The sequence below is a fragment of the Brachycentrus maculatus genome, unplaced genomic scaffold (genome assembly GCF_059751285.1).
Source record: "Brachycentrus maculatus isolate JH-2025_06_01 unplaced genomic scaffold, ASM5975128v1 h1tg002196l, whole genome shotgun sequence".
Taxonomy (NCBI): Eukaryota; Metazoa; Arthropoda; class Insecta; order Trichoptera; family Brachycentridae; genus Brachycentrus; species Brachycentrus maculatus.
The window spans coordinates 20293-34832 of record NW_028282703.1 but is presented as its reverse complement, the minus strand read 5'-3'; the positions used below and the strand labels follow the sequence as shown (position 1 = coordinate 34832).

Sequence of the window (14540 nt, the reverse complement as noted above, 5' to 3'; positions counted from 1 at the left end):
GTACACTTCCGCCTCCGTAGTGTTATGGTCAGCACGCTTGGCTATCGTACTGGAGGTCCCGGGTTCGGTTCCCAGGGGGGTTATTAGTATTTTTTTTACTCTTTTATTTTTTAATATTACCCTGTACTGGTACCTAAAGCGGATGGCTGATCACCTTTCCTTAATGTGTTAGCGATCATGATAACACTGCGTTTAAATGATGCAGTGCACCATCGGTTGTGGATAGGGGTTTGAAACGAAATATCGAATATAACCATAAATTCAACATATTATTCCCTGTACGCGTGACAATGATTTCAGACAAAACTTGTAAAATGAATGTTGGTCTTCAAATTCGATTGTATAACACACTCATTTCCAAAATCGATAACCATTTTTTATTTTATTATTTTTATGAGTTAACATTTGTCTTTGTAGCATTTTTTTCTGAGAACATGTGTGATTACATTCCCTGCATGAACATGTTTTTTCACTAGTGTGGATTAACGTGTTGTCTTGTCAATGCGGACTCATACGAACAGGCATATTTACACTCTGGACATGAGAACGGTTTCCCGCCACAGTGCAAAAGCATGTGTCTTTTAAATTCACGCAAAGAAATGTTCATGTCGAGTTGATAAATGTAATTTTAAATTCGCTTCCTGCGAACACTTATAATTACATTTTGAACAGAAGAACGGTTAATCAGCACTAGTTTTACGATTCCATTTGTTTGAATTATCAGAGCTAAACGTTTCCACTTTTCTGCGATTGTGAGTGAGAAAAATAGGTTTAATACTGTCAAACCTAAAAAAAGAGAAGTTATTCGTGATTAATAAAGACTAAAAACAAATAAAATAATATCGATGAAAAATTATCGTCAATTTCAATATGTATTAAAAATAAACTAACCATCACGCCTCTTCCCCAGGGGTAGGCAGTAAAAATATAAAGCTAACTTATGTCATTGCATTCTTCGCCTCTTCCACTAACATCTCATACACGCACGCCGATTATTCTGACTGCCGACCTGACCGCATTCAAGTATTTGAATTCTTGATCATGAAGTTTTACTGGGTCTTTCTCTGCTTCTTTTACCAACCACATTCATTCAAAATAAATTTGTTTAACTATCCTTTCTTTACTCGTTCGATTCACATGCCCAAACCATCTCAACACACATTTCATTATATTTACGTAGATATTAAAGGTTTTATGAAGCTTTTTATGTAGATATATATATGGAGTTCATTTGAACCTCTTCATGAGCTTTAATTGACTTAACAGTTTGGCACCCATTTGTGGACAGAAAATATATAATTGGTGTTTATTCATTTAGTTTAGTTTACTCGTTTCTAGGTGGAACTGCATTTTACACATTAAAACAACAACCATGAAGTTTTTTCTACTCATCATTCTAGTGAGAATCTAGGAGCAGGTATTGAAATCTTCTCGTAGCGGCCAGCGCCTTCTAGAACTCCCATCAGCCCGACTAGTAACACTCTAAAGGCAAGATGAACTTCATCATCACACCCAGTGCCTTCAGAGGTCATCAAATGCCCATATAGTGAGAATCTAGGGGTACGAATCGAAATCTTCTCGTAGCGGCCAGCGCCTACTGGAACACCCACCAACCTTCGTTACATTTTAAATAACAATATGAGATCTTTCACAGTTCTCAGTAATATAAAAACATAAAATAAATATGTATGGTATTTAGTGGTTCTTAACCTGGGTTCGATCAAAATCCAGGAGTTCGGTAAATCAGTCATCGGGGTTTGGCGGAGGTCAAAACACACACCCGATTGCAGGACGTTTGTGCACTACACGGAATTTTACCGTCCGGCACTTCAGTTACCATATAAAACGGATGATTGGCTTGTGCTTTTGTCTTTCTTTCTTCGGATCGGTACACTTGAGGGGTGCGTGAACACGTTGCGCGTAAATTTGATTACGCTTAACTGTCGAAGTCGCTTTTATTTTCCAAAACCGGACAACCGGACGGTTAAATTCCGTGTAGTGCACAAGTCCCATAGGGCTTGAAAAATAATAGCAGAGATCAATCAATCAATCAATCAATCAATGATCGAAATTATGGCAGCAATCGGACCATTCCATGTCTATTGCATGACTTGTTTTAAATGTCACTTGAAAGTGACTTTAAATGAAGAACTGTGACTTAAGTAAATGTATATCTCGACTATATGACTCGTATATTTGAAATATTTTGAGCAAGGGGTTAAGTCTTTAAAATCGTTTCTATTGTGCATTACAATACGATGTTTATTTGTTTTAACAGCCTTAACAGGGAAAGAGTTGAATAATACTCTGACACTTTCAAAATACTCTCAATTGTAGAGTGTACATTTTTCACTTCTTGAACCGCTGAATCTGGACATTCAGTTGAGTATTTAACAATAATATCCTCCACTTTCTTATTGTTGATTTAGGAATTTGTTATAGCAGAAGACATAAGTGAGTGAGAAGACATGAGGAAATGAGTTTATATGATCCCTGACCAAGCGCCTTTTTTCCTCAGCCATTTTGTGGTGTTTTCCATGTTTACCCCTTTTGTCTTGTGAAGATATACCTGTTATACCTTCTAATGTGGACACCGCTTATGAACTTCTGAGATATCCATATCTAGTGTTCCCAAATAAAATATTTTGGATACACGAAACATGATTGATTCATTTTTTAAATAGTATTTAAATGTAAACATTTTTCTTTCGGAAACAAAATGTTATTTTAGAAATAAAATGATATTTTTCATTTTGTGACAGTTTATAATGCTTTTTATGAATGATGTTTCATACATCTTCTGGAATCAGTGCCCCGCACTTAAATTTGCATTTTTCCAAGCAATTTTCCTTGTTGAGTAATTTTTTGGCAGCAACCAGTTTGCCTCTGGTAAATAATGATAAATTCAACAGTGTTACTTCCACAGATTATAGCAAAAATTACTGTTTTTTTTTTCAAAATATGAAAATTTTATGTTTACACTACCTTTCTGTATCATTTTTTGGGAATATTGATAAATTCACCAGTTATACCACACAAAACTCCGGTTTATCGGTTCACAAAACCTAGCAATTCCGCCATCTTGAATACTTTATAGTATGAAATTAGTCGAGATAGAACCTTGTTTCTCCGAATGATATTAAAAATTAAGAAATGGAGCTTTGTTTCCCTTTGAATTTCTGACGATTGATTTGGTTTTTGTTGTTATTTTTATACAAATAGAACCGAAATTTAAATCTGAATAGTTAAATGTAAAAATACCTAAATTTGTTACATAGAACCTTGTTTCCCCAACACGACGAATATGCGAGATCGAAGATGTCGTTAGGTTTTGTACAGATCAAAAGTAGGTAGTATAAACCCTAATAAAATATCGAAAAGCCAAAAAATATTGATAACAATAAGGATTCTTCGCCAGGATAAATTATTTTATTATAATACTTCAGATACTATACAAGAAACTTTAAATAACATTAATAACGAAATACAAATCGTCAATAACCAAGCATTCATAGAATCACAGGATCAAAAATACAGAAACAAAAAAAAAAACAAATTCAAAGTTTTGTCAAATAAACTTTGAGTGTTTCGCAATAAAGCTCTATAATCTACTGCCATTATTCATAAAATCTTCAATTTACAAAAGGATGTACAAAAGAACCAATTATAATCGGACAATGGAAATGGTTAGATACAAAACAGATTACATCATGCAGCCACATCATCCATAATTGTTCGACTCACAAACATATTGACAAACTCACAAATAATTTATTTATATAATATTGTAAAATAAGCCATCGACACGCGAAAACCCAATCGGGAACAAATTTTGCAAATCTAAATTGTTAGTATTTATGATGAAGTAAATAATATTTTAATGAATGGCATTTTGGCAAAATTCAATATTGTTATTAATAAATGTTACTTTTTTTATTTAATTTTAATCTCCAATTAATCTTTAATCTCCAATTTTTTTTTTAAATATAACATTACATATAACAGTGAAAAAAATCACTTATATTTATTTAACCCCCCTTGGGAATCGAACCCGGGACCTCCAGAACGGTAGCCGAGAGTGCTAATCATTACACTACGGAGGCGGATAAAATTTATTCAATGGACTGGTACCTGAAGCGGAGGGCTGATCACCTATCCTTCATATGTAAACGATCAAGATTACACTGCGTTGATATGACGCAGTGCCCTATGCACCATTGGAGTGCGGATAAGTGTTTTATTATTATTATTATTATAGCATTAACATTTTTTGATTTTTTAGCCTTACTGCAAAATTGAACTAAAATAAATCAATATTTCAAAGTCGATCCCGAGAAATAGGATGATTTCCAATTTGCGTATTTTTTTTATTTATGATAAAAACATCATTTGGCACCATTTTCATTTTGTGCCCGATAGAAATCGAACAACTTTTTTTTCTCCTAACGGTGGCCCGGCCTTTTGTGTAATCACACTCTTAATAAGAGAAGCGTTTCTCACCAGAATGTTTATTCATGTGGCTCACTAATGTCCATTTTGTAATCGAGAAGGTGTGAAAACACCAGTGTGAAAGGACAAGTGACTCTTTAAACCCCCTTTCCGTGAACATATATTTTTAAAATTAATTACCACTTTTTACATACGACTAGTTTCGAAAACCTACAGATGTTTTCATCAACAGGTAAAAATTGAAACTGACTTAATTAAATTTACTTGAAGTAAGTTTTCGAAACTAGTATACAAAAATTAAACTCATTAAGTGGTATATTGTAAGTGTTTAATTTTTAAAAAATAATCTAAATGTCATCCCACAAAGTAAATGCCAAATCAATAGATAAAAACAATTATAATCACACACTGAACAAGAGAAGGGTCTCTGACATGTCTCTCACTTCTTTCAACAACGTTATGTATCAAAAAACTTGATTTATCAGGAGATCAAATATAATAATTATTATATATTATAGATTAAAAATATAATAAAATGTATTGAAAATAAATATTTTGCCACTTATTGAACTTTTTACTATGCAACAGATCTTTTTTAGGGATGTTGAATTGACACGTGACTATTTAAATCCCCTTTCCGTGAACATTTAAAATCACACTCTGAACAAGAGAAGGGTTTCTCAAAAGAGTGAATTGACATGTTCCTCTTTAAATTCACTTTCCGTGAAAATTTATAAATACACTCTGAACAAGAGAAGGGTTTCGCACCAGTGTGAGTGAACATGTCGCTCACTCCTTTCAAGAACGTCATAAATCAAAAAACTTGATTTTTCAGGAGAACGTTTTTAAAGTTTAAAATATAATACAATGTTTCAAAAATAAATATCAAGCCACTTATTGAACTTTTAACAGTGCAACAGATCTATTAAGGTAAAACCTGAAGGTTTTTTCTCCATTTGAAAAATATTTAATTTATTTAAAAAAATAACTTAACAATACATTTTCTTAAAAATGCAAAAACAACACTTTCTGCCCTGTAGCGGGTAAATATTAAGTTAAAAATATGCCTCTTTTGCTGGAATATAGTAGATTTTCTGGGCATTCTGAAAACATGCACAACTGAAAATTGCCGATTTTTGATTTATGACGTTCTTGAAAGGAGTGAGCGATGTGATTCTTTAAATCCCCCTTCCGTGTACATTTATAATAACACTCTGACAAGAGAAGGGTTACTCATCAGAATGTACATTCATGTGTCTCGTTAATGCCCATTTGATTGAACATTTGTAATCACACTTTGAACAAGAGAAAGGTTTCTCACCAGTGTGAGTGGACATGTGCCTCTTTAATTCCGCTTTCCGTGAAAATTTATAATTACACTCCGAACAAGAGAAGGGTTTCTCACCAGTGTGAGTGTACATGTGATTCTTTAAATACACTTTCTGTGAACATTTATAATCACACTCTAAACAAGAGAATGGTTTCTCACCAGTGTGAGTGTACATGTGATTCTTTAAATACACTTTCTGTGAACATTTATAATCACACTCCGAACAAGAGAAGGGTTTCTCACCAGTGTGAATGGACATGTGATGATTTAAATTCACTTTGTGTGAACATTTATAATCACACTCCGAACAAGAGAAGGGTTTCTCACCAGTGTGAATGGACATGTGATGATTTAAATTCACTTTATGTGAACATTTATAATCACACTCTGAACAAGAGAAGGGTTTCTCACCAGTGTGAATGGACATGTGACGATTTAAATTCACTTTGTGTGAACATTTATAATCACACTCTGAACAAGAGAAGGGTTTCTCACCGGAGTGAATTGACATGTGATTCTTTAAATCCCCCTTCCGTGTACATTTATAATCACACTCTGAACAAGAGAAGGGTTTCTCACCAGTGTGAATTGACATGTGTGTCTTTAAGTTTCTTTTCTGTGAACATTTATAATCACACTCTGAACAAGAGAAGGGTTTCTCGCCAGTGTGAGTTAACATGTGATTCTTTAAATACCTTTTTCGTGCACATTTGTAAAAACAGTCTGAACAAGAGAAGAGTTTCTCACCAGAGTGAGTGGACATGTGTTTCTTTAATTCATTTTTCCATGTACATTTATAATCACACTCTGAACAAGAAAAGGGTTTCTCGCCAGTATGAATTGTTATGTGACGCTTTAAATACCTTTTTTGTGAACATTTATAATCACACTCTGAACAAGAGTAGGGGTTCTCACCCGTGTGAATTGACATGTGATTCTTTAAATTCCCTTTAAAAGAACATTTATAATTACACTCTGAACAAGAGAAGGGTTTCTCACCAGTGTGAATTGACATGTGTGTCTTTAAGGTTCTTTTCTGTGAACATTTATAATCACACTCTGAACAAGAGAAGGGTTTCTCACCAGAGTGAATTGACATGTGATTCTTTAAATCCCCCTTCCGTGTACATTTATAATCACACTCTGAACAAGAGAAGGGTTTCTCACCAGTGTGAATTGACATGTGTGTCTTTAAGTTTCTTTTCTGTGAACATTTATAATCACACTCTGAACAAGAGAAGGGTTTCTCGCCAGTGTGAGTTAACATGTGATTCTTTAAGTCCCTTTTCCGTGCACATTTGTAAAAACAGTCTGAACAAGATAAGGGTTTCTCACCAGAGTGAATTGACATGTGATTCTCTAAATCCCCCTTCCGTTTACATTTATAATCACACTCTGAACAAGAGAAGGGTTTCTCCCCAGAGTGAATTGACATGTGATTCTTTAAATCCCCCTTCCGTGTACATTTATAATCACACTCTGAACAAGAGAAGGGTTTCTCACCAAGGTGAATTGACATGTGATTCTTTAAATCCCCCTTCCGTGTACATTTATAATCACACTCTGAACAAGAGAAGGGTTTCTCGCCAGTGTGAGTTAACATGTGATTCTTTAAATCCCTTTTCCGTGCACATTTGTAAAAACAGTCTGAACAAGAGAAGGATTTCTCACCAGAGTGAGTGGATATGTGTTTCTTTAATTCCCCTTTCCATGAACATTTATAATCACACTCTGAACAAGAAAAGGGTTTCTCGCCAGTATGCATTGTTATGTGACGCTTTAAATACCTTTTTTGTGAACATTTATAATCACACTCTGAACAAGAGTAGGGGTTCTCTCCCGTGTGAATTGACATGTGATTCTTTAAATTCCCTTTTAAAGAACATTTATAATTACACTCTGAACAAGAGAAGGGTTTCTCACCAGCGTGAATTGACATGTGTGTCTTTAAATTTCTTTTCTGTGAACATTTATAATCACACTCTGAACAAGAGAAGGGTTTCTCGCCAGTGTGAGTTAACATGTGATTCTTTAAATCCCTTTTCCGTGCACATTTGTAAAAAAAGTCTGAACAAGATAAGGGTTTCTCACCAGAGTGAATTGACATGTGATTCTTTAAATCCCCTTTCCGCTTACATTTATAATCACACTCTGAACAAGAGAAGGGTTTCTCACCAGAGTGAATTGACATGTGATTCTTTAAATCCCCCTTCCGTGTACATTTATAATCACACTCTGAACAAGAGAAGGGTTTCTCGCCAGTGTGAGTTAACATGTGACGCGTCAAATTCCCTTTCCGTAAACATTTGTAATCACACTCTGAACAAGAGAAGGGTTTCTCACCAGTATGAATAAACATGTGACTCTTTAAGTGTTCTTTTTGTGAACATTTATAATCACACTCTGAACAAGAGTAGGGTTTCTCATCAGTATGAATTGACACATGTCCCTTGTAATTCCTTTTTTGTGAACATTTGTTATTATACTTTGAATAAGGGAAGTGTTTCTCTCCTGCAACAACTGACATATTACGTAACTCTAGATTCTGTTTCATTGAGGAGGAAGACATTATTTCTCCAACATTGTTAGAAGAAATGTTCCTGATATTCCCTGAACATGAAGATTTTATTTCACTTTCTATTAAATCTGAAATAAAAATTAATTATTGATCAAAGCTGACATAAAACAAAACCAAATTTTATATATATATATATATATTTATAAATATATATATATATATATATATATATATATATATATATATATATATATATATATATATATATATATATATATATATATATATATATATATATATATATATATATATATATATATATATATATATATATATATATATATATATATATATATATATATATATATATATATATATATATATATGTATATATGTATATATGTATATATGTATATATGTATATATGTATATATGTATATATGTATGTATATATATATATATATATATATATATATATATATATATATATATATATATATATATATATATATATATATATATATATATATATACATATGTATATTTTTGTATAGTTTGTATGTATAGTTTTGAAAACATTGAATTCTCAGTCGAAATAGGCGAAAAAGGTTGAAGTAAAATATTGTCATTTTTGTAGTTGCTTAAATTGACTAAACAAGAAATATGCCGGGCTTCTAGCAATGAAATGCCCCATGCATCTCTCTGAAACCGCGTCTCACATGTGGAGATAAGTCACATCATACTACAAAAGGTTACTTACAAGATTCAGCTTCAAGTCTGCTCGAGTGTTCCGCGCACTCTTGTTTAATATCAGGAAGATCAATATCTATTTCGGTGAGGATGACGATATCGCTAGATATTACTTTGCATTGTAGGTCTAAAGCAGTTTCCGGTACTACTGGCCCCTCGGTCAGGTATTTCCTAGTATGGAGAGAAGCATTATCACTTCCCGGTTCCTCTTTGATAATAGGATCATGCGGGTTAATAATCCTAGAGTATGACAAGTCGACATAACAATGTCGTAAATTATGGCAGCCCCCGAGAAGTGGCCCTTCACCAGCAGAGAAAGGTAGAGTATCCCCTTTTTCATCTCCCGGTTCAGCCTTAACAGTCGCTAAAGTAGGATCCATGTTTTTCAATCTTCTAGCTAAGATTTCAAGGGAAAAAGGTAGTTTGTCCTGAAAATTCAAAACCTGGATTATGATCATTATTACAATGATGAAAATTAAATGCATAAAGATGAAAAGACAGTCATGATGTGAGAATCATGGACTGGTTTAAGTAATCGGGTTATAACTACATTATATTCACCATTCTACACACGATTGACAAACACATCACTGAAATTTGGAAAAGATGTATCCAAGTTGCAAGTGACCACTCACAACGCTTTTCCTGAATAAACTTAATAACATTAAACAATAAACATCAATACTCGAAATTTGTAACTTCTCATCTGTTATTGCGAATAATTTCCCTATTTACTTTATCTCTTGTATCAATTTTGACAGCTACAACTGCCATCATTAATTGCCGTCAACAAGAAGGAATTGCCGTGACAAAACATTGGGTTTGTTAAGTGAAATATATAATTATTACTGCTTACTTTACATTAAATCAATAACTATCACAATAATTACCTGCAAGGGTACGCGCAACGCCGCCGATAGCACAATGCTTATTGTCCACAGACTAACTAATCGGCATATTATTGTCTATGTCTTCTACAAGTGTCCGCTTCGCACTTGTCCCTTGCAATGTGCGCAGTACCTACGTATGTAGTGAGTGCGCAGTTCCGGTATTTTGAGTCGACTCATTACCGATCTCAAATAAAAACAGTTCTTTTCAGAACCACTTACTTGCCGTAAACATTACAATTTATCAATGTCGGACAAGTGCCCACCCCCTGGTCGTAGTGCCTGACGAGGGAAAAGCGGAAGCCTTGGCGGACAGTTTTGAAAATACCCATTATCTGTCACAGGGCCTCGGTGAATGCAGACGGACGACGCGGTTTCCGAGGCGGGCCTTCTCTTCAGGGAGACGGAAGACACCGAAGAAGACTCCATGAGAACAAGGGCACCACTCGAAGCACCGGGCGACGACGGCGTGATGAACGTGGTACTCAAACACCTACCGCAGCGGTCCATCGTCAGCCTGACCGAGATCTTCAACGCGTGCCTCATCCTAGGTTAAAAAGCCAGAGTTTTCCCACTTTCTCAAACCATCCAAATGGGTGACAATTATTTGAATCTAAAAAAAGTTTATCTTCTAGATTCTCAAACGATTTTTCTACTCCAAAAAGCAACACTAAGCAATTTCAACAAAATTTTATTAATTTAAGTTGTATTTTATTAACAAAAACACATAAAAGATCTTATAAAAATAAAAAACTAGAAGACCAAAGACTCTCAATTTGCCAACCACTTAAATGAAAATAACCATAAAATTCATGTCTCAAATAAACCAATTCCATTACATATTGAAAGCAAAGGTAGAAAAATGAATATATGAGAGCAATTAGAAATAAATAAGTATATAAACAATCCTAATTTTAAAATCATTAATAAACAAACCAACCTTATATCTTCACCACTGCTAAATATATTTAAATAGACTATTACTGTACATCATCTCTCTCTATGTAAACGCTTGCATGATGCGTTATTGATAAACTTATAATTGTATCTACATATTTTTTATTTATTTATTTATTTATTTAAACTTCATGTACAGAAAATAAAAAGTACATTGACGGGCTTATTGCTAAAAAGCAATATCTTCCAACCGACCAAAGACGGACTAGTGATATTGATCAAAACGTTTGATACCATATATAGCCGTTTGCAATCAGAGGGTAGATAGTACTTGAACATTTAAAAAACATAAATTACAAATTGACATTTAAAAAAAACATAAATTACATATTAATATACCAATTACCAATTAACAAAAGACGATAATAAGGAGGGCAAAGGAAGAAGGGAGTTTAGGGAAGGAGGTAGAGGGAGGAGGTTTGATGGACAGTTAGGATTCTAATGACAGATAGTAATGTCTCAGACGTTTTTAAAAGTTAATACATATTATTGTCTGATGTAATAGATTTTATCAAAATACTAAAAAACAAAAAGATGAAAATGAAAAAAAAAAAAAAAAAGTATTCTAGGATTCTAATGATAAATAGGTAGAATCAGGTAGCAAGTTAAAGGGAGAGAGGAGGGGTCAGGGGAGGAGGAGATGGACAGTTAGGGTTCTATATATACAGATATCTATATATATAGAACCCTAACTGTCCATCTCCTATATTCTATATTACATATATATAAATTCATTCTTAAAATTAAAATTAAAATTGCCATGTCTAGTAATTATTATATCTACATACATAATTAATTATATCTACATACTTATATAAATTCGTTCTTAAAATAAAATAAAAAATTGCCATTGCAATAAAATCTCCCTTCCCAGAAAATAAATATAAGGGTACATACCTACATCCCCCATTAGCTACTGTTGTCTCCCATAAATTATTGCTGCATGTGTTAAAACTGTCACTTAGAATTGTATAGCTACATAAGGACCGTAGTCCATTTGATCTTCACATTCGTTTGATAATGCCCTCACAAGGCGTAGACTCAAAAAATCTGTGTTTGATTTAAAATTAATACATAAATTAAAATGGAGTTCTACAAATTAAACGCCAAATCAATAAATATATAATTACTGCTAAGTTTCTTCTTCTTCTTTGGTCTAAACCCTGCGGATCGGTCTGTAGCGACAGATGACATCTCTTTCGCCATTCTCGCCTATTTTCGGAAGTCCTCTTCAGCTACTCATACGTCGAGCAGCCCGTGTCTAAGTTTATTTCATCCAATAGTGCATATGGCACCTTATAGATAGTTGATAGTTGATCGATGCAAAATGCGACCAATGCGAGTGCGATCCAGATGATTGTATATGGGACTGAACAGAGACGATGCGAACGAAAGAGATCAGAAAACAAATTTTACCATCACCACAGTTATCTGTGAACGCCACACCAACCTGTCTGCAAACAATCCACACCTCTTCCACATTCGCGCATCTCCTCGTACATACCCGCCGATTGTTCCGAGTCCTGACCTGGCCGCGCCCAAGTATCATGCCCGGTCTTTCTCGGTCTTCCTCTGCTCCTATTTACAACTATAATAATTTTCTCACAACATTTTGAGTGTGTCCAAATACTTGTTCACAAAATCTGGATTGTCTCCAATTACAGGAGTTATTTTCATAAATACTTATATATATATTTTTTCATATGAATATATTTTTTTATTTTCATATATATTTTTTAAATATATGGAGGTCTGGGCATTTACGGGGCTGACGACCGTCATAGGCTGGTTTAAGTGATCACTTTACACACGTGTAACGTTCACCAATTCTACCCATTATTGACAACCACACTACTCGAGTTATTTTCATATTATTTTTTGACATCTCATCAGCCTACGACGGTCGTCAGCTCCGTAAAATAAATAAAAAGCTTCTTTTCATCTCACCAATAGATGTCTCTAGAGAAGTTCTAGTGATTTCAGAACAATGTTTTAACTTCCAAGATTTTGAGTAGTGTGGTTTTCAATAATGGGTGGAATTGGTGAATGTTCCACGTGTGTAAAGTGATTATAAGTGATCATAACCAGCCTATGGCGGTCGTCAGCCCCGCCCAGACTTCCAAATTCTTCTTCATCTTTGATGAGTTGTCAAAAAATAATATGATAATGATTTTCATAAAGTAAAAACCATAAATTTAACATAGCCATATTTTTTAGCTCATGGGACTTTTTGAGAATACCTCTTCCGTTTTAAAATATGACAAACCTCTACTTGTGAATGTGACGAGACGTCATCACAAGATGCCCCTCATTTAGTGCGGGCATGACATATTTTTGTAAAAGAAAGATTGAAATTGGAAACAGAATGTGCAAAAGAAGGTATGCAGTTGACAAAATTTTATGAGGAAATACGACATAAGGATCTATGGGATTTAGTAAAGTCTTGTTTAGAAAATATGACAAGACGAATAAGACAATTCAATGAGCTATGTGACAGATCTTGATTGATATTTCGCTCACTCCTTTCAAGAACGTCATAAACGTCATAGTTCGTCAATTTTCAGTTGGGCATGTTTTCTGAATGTCCAGAAAATTTACTATATCCCAGCAGAAGCGGCATATTTTCAACTTAATATTTACCCGCCACAGGGCAGAAAGTGTTGTTTTTGCATTTTGAAGAAAAGGTATTGTTTAATTATTTTTTAAAATAAACAAAATATTTTTCAAATGGAGAAAAAACCTTCAGGTTTTACTTTAAAAGATCTGTTGCACAGTAAAAAGTTCAATAAGTGGCTTGATATTTATTTTTAATACATTGTTTTATATTTTTAAACTTTAAAAACGTTCTCCTGAAAAATCGAGTTTTTTTAATTTATGACGTTCTTGAAAGGAGTGAGCGATATGATATTGAATCCATTGTGCCTATTGTGTTGTGTTTAGGGATCAACCTTATTCATTTATAAACTAACTAACTAACTAACCATCACGCCGCTTCCCCGCAGGGGTAGGCAGAGAGAATAGAACGCCACACCACTCTGTCTTTGCAAACGTTCTTTGCCTCTCCTGCATTCATGCATCTCCTCATACATACCCGACGATTATTACGACTCCTAACCCGGCCGCTTTCAAGTATTCGACATACCTGATTGTGCCTGAAGTTTTCCTCGGTCGTCCTCTGCTTCTTTTTCCAACTACATTCGCCTCATAAATTTGTTTAACCGTTCTTTCTTCACTCATACGCTCCACATGTCCAAACCATCTCAACACACCTTTCTTAATTTTATCGATAATGCTTATCTCAGCCTTACATTCTTTCCTTATTTCGTCATTCGAACATCTATCAAACATTGTTTTGCCACACATTCGTCTGAGGGATCGCATTTCGACTGCATTCAGTCTGCTTTCATCCATTTATTCATTTTTTATGAACTTTAATACAAATCCACAAATATTTTATATATAAACTAAATATGCTATAAATCCTTGTACATAATACGCAAGAAGGCAACTCATTATTTAAAAAATAAAATTAAATTAAATATAAATCCATTTGCCTCATAAATTTGGTTTACTCTTGTCTCTTCGTCCATTCGATTCACGTGACCAAACCATCTCAACATGTCTTTCTTATTATTTTTTGACATCTCAT

General features: G+C 33.9%; 1 protein-coding gene across 1 annotated transcript; it reads right to left on the bottom strand.

The window, feature by feature from the left end:
* Window positions 1-3419: 3419 nt before the first annotated feature.
* LOC148298319 (uncharacterized) lies at window positions 3420-9427 on the bottom strand. The gene is made up of 2 exons (XM_088276967.1): window positions 9058-9427; window positions 3420-8425 (listed from the first exon to the last, which is right to left on the bottom strand). The coding sequence occupies exons 1-2, from the start codon at window positions 9425-9427 to the stop codon at window positions 5679-5681; spliced, it is 3117 nt and encodes a 1038-aa protein (XP_088133093.1). The 3' UTR covers window positions 3420-5678.
* Between the last annotated feature and the right edge of the window lie 5113 nt (window positions 9428-14540).

What these genes read in the sequence shown, in the direction of transcription:
- LOC148298319 (XM_088276967.1), bottom strand. Translation starts at nt 9,427, where the DNA reads ATGGATCCTACTTTAGCGACTGTTAAGGCTGAACCGGGAGATGAAAAA. An exon ending in CAGACTTGAAGCTGAATCTT is followed by an intron (nt 8,426 to 9,057) that starts GTAAGTAACCTT and finishes TTTTTATTTCAG; the next exon opens with ATTTAATAGAAAGTGAAATA.